At 48.7% G+C, this 7,299-nt stretch overlaps 1 protein-coding gene across 1 annotated transcript in view; it reads left to right on the forward strand.

The window, feature by feature from the left end:
- The window catches only part of EDA (ectodysplasin A), a gene marked incomplete at its 5' end in the record, with an annotated part of 7,483 nt that extends 505 nt beyond the window's left edge, over positions 1 to 6,978 (forward strand). Inside the window, 4 exons of the mRNA XM_010286011.1 lie at positions 1,073 to 1,107; positions 1,519 to 1,570; positions 4,220 to 4,350; positions 6,364 to 6,978. Of these exons, the coding sequence (XP_010284313.1) occupies positions 1,073 to 1,107; positions 1,519 to 1,570; positions 4,220 to 4,350; positions 6,364 to 6,615 (470 nt within the window). The remainder of the gene's footprint in view (positions 1 to 1,072; positions 1,108 to 1,518; positions 1,571 to 4,219; positions 4,351 to 6,363) is intronic.
- Positions 6,979 to 7,299: the final 321 nt, after the last annotated feature.

Genomic DNA, 7,299 nt, shown 5'->3' on the forward strand with positions numbered 1-7,299 from the left:
CGCGGGCGAGGTGGTGCCTGCCGGAAGAGGATGCAGAGAAGGAGCAGCAAAGACCTGCGGAGCCTCAGTTGCATTTAAGCATCCTGCCGAAGTCTGCCGGTGACCGACTTCGGTGTGCAGAAAGTGCCTGCGGGCTGGCTCTTCCCGGCGGCGACTCGGCGTTTGTGTGTTAATTCCTCTTAAGCTGACGCTGAGCCTAGCTTTGCAGCGGGACCGGGAAGGCTGGCGCTTAGCACAGCCGCTGAGCCGGCCCAGGAACCGCACGAACCCAGGCAGCTTGCCTCCCGTACCAGGCAGATGAAGTTATGTTTTCCTCCTGCAGGTCTTGGTTTCATTTTTCTTTGTATTTGCACCGTATTGTTCCTCCACAGAGTCATGTGCCAATTATTTTGTTAAAATCCCGGAATTCAATAACTCTTTAAAATGCAGATTAGTGGAAGTTCACATCAGTGGTGTTCATACGTATATATATGAAGAGTCTAGTATTAAAAAGATGTGTCTTCAGCGAAATCAAGGCCATTACCATATAGCTCGCCTGGCCCTCAAAGGAAAACTTGCTTGACTTCTCAGTTTATATCTCAGAAATTGCCAAAGCAGAGGCCAGGAGCAGCATGAGGTCCTTAACACTCCAGAGTGCTGCCCACAAGCATCTCCTCTTTAATAGAGATTTGGCTCTCGAAGAAAAGAGATTTCAGCATGTAGCTTGAATGCAGTGAATGACCTGAGTTACCGCAGAGTGAAACTTGTAATTTTTGCAGCCAAGAGGCTTTATTGCCACTACCGATCAGGAAAAGGGTTGTGCAATTTTTCCTTCTAGTGGAAACTGGTTGAATAACGTTGGGGAATTTTGATGATGGTAGACAAAAATGTAGGAATGAAATAGGAAAAAGTAGGATCAATGTTTTTCTTGGTTTTCTACTTTTTAACGTTAAGCTGCATCTCATACCGCTGGTACTGTCCTCCTCCTGTTAGAAGTGGGGGTTTATTGGTTATCATGGGGTAAGAGAAGTTTTATTCATAAGACCGTTTACTGCAGCTCTTTCAAGCTTCTTTCAAAAATTGCATTTTGCAGGTGCCACAGACAAGGCCGGCTCCAGAGACATCCAGGTTGGTTGATCTTCTTTCAAGGGAAAAAACCCAGCTTTGACTGGATTTTTGTAAACATGACTGGCTATGTTTGCTAATTTTGTGTTTGATGGTATAGCTCTGAAAAAAACCCCACCCTTTGTTGAGTGTGCTAAATCATAGCAGTCACACAGAGTGACTGCCTGAGCTCACCCTTTTTATTGCTCCAAAGAAAGCCGTGCTAATCTGGCTTGGGTTTCTCACCTCTTCTCCAGTGCTTAAGCATGTTGTCAGCTGCTCTGATCGTCTTTTTTCATTTATGAAAAGCATTAATGATCTCAGGGTGCTATCATGCGTCTGTACTGGTCACCAGGGCTGTGGAGGTGTGTTGAGTGACTGTAAAATGATGCAGTGCTTCCCATTAACTTTAAATCCCTGCGATCTCATTTGCAGCCTGCTGTGGTCCACCTTCAAGGCCAAGGCTCAGCAATCCAAGTGAAGAATGGTAAGGATCTCATGATACATGCAGTTACTGAAACGAGCCCATCCTGCACCCCTAGCCTCATACCTGGGTCTAAGTCCACGCTGTAACGCAGATCCCCGATTATCCCTGCTGCTGGCCTCCCCCCGCAACAGTCTGATTCCCTTGCCCAGACCCTCTCAGAGGAGTCTTCTGTCCAGTGTTCATCCCTGTTTCTCCTGTGCTCCTATTTTTCTCCCAGATTATCTCTATCCTGTGCATCCCAGTAATTCTGACCTGCTGAATCTCCCTTCTCTTGACCTCCAGATAGATGACGTGCCTCCTCCAACCTGCTGTTGTGTCACCAGTTTCCCTCAGCCCCTCGGCAACCAGCCTTCTTTCCCACTCTTCTATTTTAAGCACGCAGTGTGTCTTTTTACTGCCTCGGCCCCATTAGCCTGTGTTTTTCTCCAGTTTTCCCAGTAATTTATGGCAGGGGAAGGCACAGCTGTTGTGTGGGGATACAGAGGTGCACAGCCACTAGCTCCTCCCGCGTTACGCTGCAAGCCTGCACACACGCAGCCTCCGCGGTCCCTTGCGCATCTCTACCCCCACCGACAGCCTTTAAGCTCGAGTCCTGCCAAGCCATTTCACGTCCACAGGCAGCTCTTTGCTCTTTGCTCCTTCCTCCCTGGATCCCTATCCAATTTCTGCTCGAGTTCCTGCTCTTCTTGCCAACAGCTGGGTCTCATTCATTAGCTGCTGCCTCCCTGCTCACGATGTCTGGCTGTGCTGGAGAGGAGCTGGCTGTCTTGTCCCCTTGCCTGAGTCACCGCGTGCGGCTCCCCGGGGAGCGCGGGCAGCAGCCCTGGTGCACGTACCCCCACCCTGGACCTCGAGGGCTGCAGCTCCCAAGGGTTGGTGCAGCAGGACCCCCTGCCCACCAGCTTCTGCCCCGTGCCCGCGATGATGAGGGCTGGCCAACGCTTCTGTTGAAAGGCAATTTCTCTCTTTCAGCAGACGTGAGCTGTGGGAGCTGAAATTTCTCATGGTTAGGGAAGTATGCTTACAGCGGGGCGGGGGAAGGCTCCCCAAAACAAAAAGGAAACCGGCCTTTCTTAAGAACAATACGAGGGAAAAGATGCTGTTTTGCTTATGTTCAAAAAGTAATTATCCCTTTATTAATGGGAAGCCTGTATGTTTACAGAGCGTACGCTACTCCCTAAGAGTGGGAATTGCCCTGTAAGTGTTCTTCCCTGCTGCTCGGGAACAATCTGAGGCTCTGCGCCATTAATGCTGTCCAGCTGACAGCCAGCAGAAAACACAGCCTGGCTGGTTTGCAACTGGGGGCAGGGAGCTGAAAAGCAGCGCAAGACTGGGAGGAAGAGAGTTGTATTTGATAAAATAGGGCACCTACAGAGAATGGCTCTGTTCTGGGCTCATGGTGAAGTGTGCGTCCTCTGGACCTGCTTGTTGGCCCATCCAGAGAACAGAGGTCTGCTCCTGCCATCAGTTATTCCATTGGCTCCAATGCCAGAGGACTGGGTCGTGGATTTATAAATCCCTGACGCTCAGTTAGGAGTTAATGTGGTGTGACGTGATGCAATTTTGTACTTTGTTGTTATTTTGGCTTTTAAAAACCTAGGAAATGTAATGACAAAGCATTTGTTAAAGTAATGCTAGTTACAAAGTCAAGAATGTCGAAGTCAAGGAATACCAGAATTAAAATCGATTGTGTAACCCTAAGTTGGCCTCCACGCACAGATTTGTCCTGAGAGATGATGCAGTCCTCTAGTTGCACACAATTCTTTCCACAATACTGTTGTCTCTTTTGCTGCAAGGACTAGTTTTCCTCTAGGGATGATCCTAAGGCTTAAAGTGAGGCTGAAGGCTGTATTGAGATGCTTCTGCTGAGAACAGCTTCCAGCCCAGCAGCACTGAGAGAGGGGCAGACAGATTGGCCACATGTAGTCCCATTCCCATGAGGACAGGAATCACCGTTGTCACAGAATCATTAAGGTTGGAAAAGACCTTTAAGATCATCAAGTCCAACCATCAACCCAACACTACCATGCCCACTGAACCATGTCCTGAAGTGCCATGTCTACATGTTTTTTGAATCCTAGCCTTGCTGTGGTCCTCAAGGACGTACCCGTTGACATGGCCTTCAGCACACCATCTGTTGAAGCTCTGCTTTGCTTAGTGTGGAAGCTGGGTAGAGAGGTGTGGGGAGGGGAATAAATGAAATAGAAAGTAGTGGAAGAGATTTAATGGTCTCAAGGCTGGGTGATGCCAGTTGAGGATCTTTCTTGGAGAATTGGATCCTGGTCCTACCTCTGCTGCAGAGCTTCTTCCATGATACGTAGTGTAGTACAAAAGGCTGTATGCCGATTTTCCAGGATGAGGAGAACGACTCTTGGCGAGGACAAGCAGAGATGTAAATCAGTGGTGCTGTGCTCCGAACGAAACGGGTGTCCACCGGCAAGTGATGGTGTAATTAGAGCTATAGAGAGGGGAGTCCAAATTAACGCACTGTAGCTTTAATTCTGGGATTTTCTTACCGAGTTACTTGACTTTTCAACCTGAGTCTGTGCTAGCCGTTGTGTATGAAACCTTGCAATGTCACTGTATTTCTGTGCTCCTGCGCTTTTCATTCTGACGGGTACTGAGTGACTGCCATTTTCTCATACTGAGATCTTTCAGGTGGAGTCCTCAATGACTGGTCTCGCATCACTATGAACCCCAAGGTGTTTAAGCTGCATGCCCGCAGTGGGGAGCTGGAGGTACTGGTGGACGGCACATACTTCATCTATAGTCAGGTAGAAGTGAGTACGGTCCTAGGCCTAACTCCTATTCTTGTGTTCCAATGGAAGCCTTGCATGAACCACGAGAGGGCTCCAGACAACTAGCAAATGCCAAGAACTTGTATGTACTTTTAACCGCTTCGTGCTCTAGGAGATGTGTGTCGGAGGAAGACGTTAGAGTTTCGAAGTGCAAGGTCACACGTTTCGCCGTGACACCAGCTGCAAGAGATTAGTTACGGAAACACATGCACAGTCGCCCAGCCAGATCCCACATGCCACCAATGCCTTTTTTTAATCCCCCATATTATCTGTGCAGTCATTCACCAGCCCATCTAAGCCTCCTTGCAGAACAAAGGTCCCAGCAGGACGCTAGGCTCTGTGCGTTAAAAGAGATCTAAGACCAAAACCCTGATCATTTCGCAGCCGTGCCACTCTTTGTAGGCATAGGACTCTCGGCCCGCGTGGCTTGGCCGAACTCCAGCCCAGGTAACTCCATTTTGCCTCCACCTTCTTCATGTAGCTTTAGACCGACACGATGCGCCAGCAGCCGTACTGTGCAGCAGGATGGCTCAGCTGCTGCTTTAGTTGGTACCAATGATGGGTGTATGGGCCTGCTTCTGTAAAAAGGGCTAAACAAAGTAATAAGTTACTGTGTTATGATTTCGTATACAGCTAATTAAGACATCATTTCCTCTCCCCACTCAAATAAAACGCAGGAGATGGTCTGTCGTTTAACACACTGCTCCCAGTGTCTTGCAAATCTCTGCACAGAATTGCTGCGGTGCGTGGAGCATGAGCTACGAAGCTCTCCCCTTCCAGAGCATGTAGGGTGTCCACCCACCTGTGGACTGAAAAACTGTCCAGGTTCTGAGACAGATTTTAGCAAGACGAGGGTTTCTGCGAGACAACCACAATTAAGCGACTTCCACCTTGCTCCAGGCTTCTAATATGACCTCCTGCTCATGATTTGCCTCTATGCAGTTGGCAGCCCCACTGGGACTGTACCAAGTTGGATAAAGTGGGCTGTGGATGTTCAATTAGGTGCTCTTCCATGGAACTGGTTATGTGCCTGGTTTGGATGGGGACAGGAAAAACAACTCTACACGGGCCAAAGTATAATTGTATCCCGAGTGCCCAGCGCTAATTGCTGACCACAGCGTTGTGCCTCTGAAGCCTTTGTTGTTTGTAGTCCATCAAGCAAAAAGGGGACTCAGTCTTGTGTAGCTTCTGTGGTCACAGGGTGTAGACTAAGAAGAATTGGCAGATGCATCCAAAATGGCTGGTTTTCTTCTATCGGGAAGAAGCAGCTCCCTGGGACTGACTTCTCTTTGGACAGGTCTTTCTCGAGCATCTCGCAGTTCTTCAGAATCAGTGTGTGGGAGAGGGTTAAGTAACGAGTAATGGAGTCATGGGGAGTTAGGCGCTAGGTCTAAGAGTTAAATCAATACAAACACTAGAAGGTCATTCCCTTCCAAGCCGTGGAGGTCGGGAGAGTGTCTTCCCTGTAATAGCTTATGCCTTTGAAAGCACCTCAAGTCCATTTACAAAGAAGGCAACTCCCAGTACATCTTAGGGCATTTTTGATGTCAACACTAAAGGAGGCCCATGGGACCCAGAAAGCAGGACTGGCCAGGTAAGTGAAAGAGGACTTTGGTTAAAATATTTCTGTCTGTTTGTTGGATGAAAAGCTGTTCGTAGCAGACAGGGTTGCCTACACATTTTTGTAACTAGGCCTGCGCAGGTTTGTAATTTTTCCTGTAATAAGCAGGGTCTAAAGCAAGGATTCGTAGCTCAGCCTCAGATATGTGGATTCACAGGCGCTTGCATGCTTGTGTTAGTATGAAGTGGAATACAGAGTTTCCTCACGTTTGGTTGGCTTGGGGTTCTTTCTGCCTCGAAGAAGTGTAGCTGTCCCGGAGCCAAAAGGGATGGTTAGCGGAGGGAACGTCTATGTACACGCTGAAAGGAATGTGGACTTGTTCCATGTGCACAGATGCGCTCCCTAATACCTTTCTTCTTCCTGCTTCACATCAGGTATACTACATAAACTTCACAGATTTTGCCAGCTATGAGGTGGTGGTGGATGAAAAGCCCTTTCTGCAATGCACTCGGAGTATTGAGACCGGCAAGACCAACTTCAATACCTGCTATACAGCTGGGGTCTGCCTCCTCAAAGCCAGGCAGAAGATTGCTGTGAAAATGGTCCATGCTGACATCTCCATCAACATGAGCAAGCACACAACTTTCTTTGGGGCCATACGCCTAGGAGATGCACCAGCATCCTAGATGAACTTGGCATGTCCAAGGATACTCACAGAACTGCACAGTGCTGCTGTTCATAAGCGTATCAGTATTTCAGGGGGTTCTGTAATCCGGCCATAAAGAAAACTGATCCAGAGCTATTTATTCCTATATGTGAATGCAGGAAGCACAATTGTCTTCTGTGACTTGCATGGAGACTTGGATCAAAAAGCTAGTTGAAAAAGCGTTGCGAGGAAGAAAGGCTGTTGTGTCTGCCTTGTCTCAGTATTTCAAGTATTACTGCACTGATACTCTGCTCTGTGATCTTCACACGAGGCTTGTTGAGAGTGGTGTGGGTCTCTGCTTTTATGTTGCACTAGCAAGAGCATCCCAGGCGGTAGCGGGAGAAGACAGACTAATGTCACAGTTGGCCTGCCCAGGCACTCCTGCTTCCGCACGCTGATGAAAGCAAGAAAGGGGGTTTCTGGTTTTCTGCCTTCCCAGTTCGAACTGGAACGGCCACGGGGTGCGAAGGGAGGTGAATCAGACAGGGTCCGTGGTGTTTACACTCATCCTCAGGAGCGCGAGCGAAGGTGGCGAAGCGCCTCTATCTAGAGCTTGGAAGCAGGCGGCAAAAGCAGTAAGTGCGAGAGGAAGGTGAACACTTAACAGAGCAGGCTTAGCAGATAGGAGACTGCCTCCACATTCCAGAAACCGCAAAGTCCCAAA

This window comes from Phaethon lepturus, unplaced genomic scaffold (assembly GCF_000687285.1).
Source record: "Phaethon lepturus isolate BGI_N335 unplaced genomic scaffold, ASM68728v1 scaffold27714, whole genome shotgun sequence".
NCBI lineage: Eukaryota > Metazoa > Chordata > Aves > Phaethontiformes > Phaethontidae > Phaethon > Phaethon lepturus.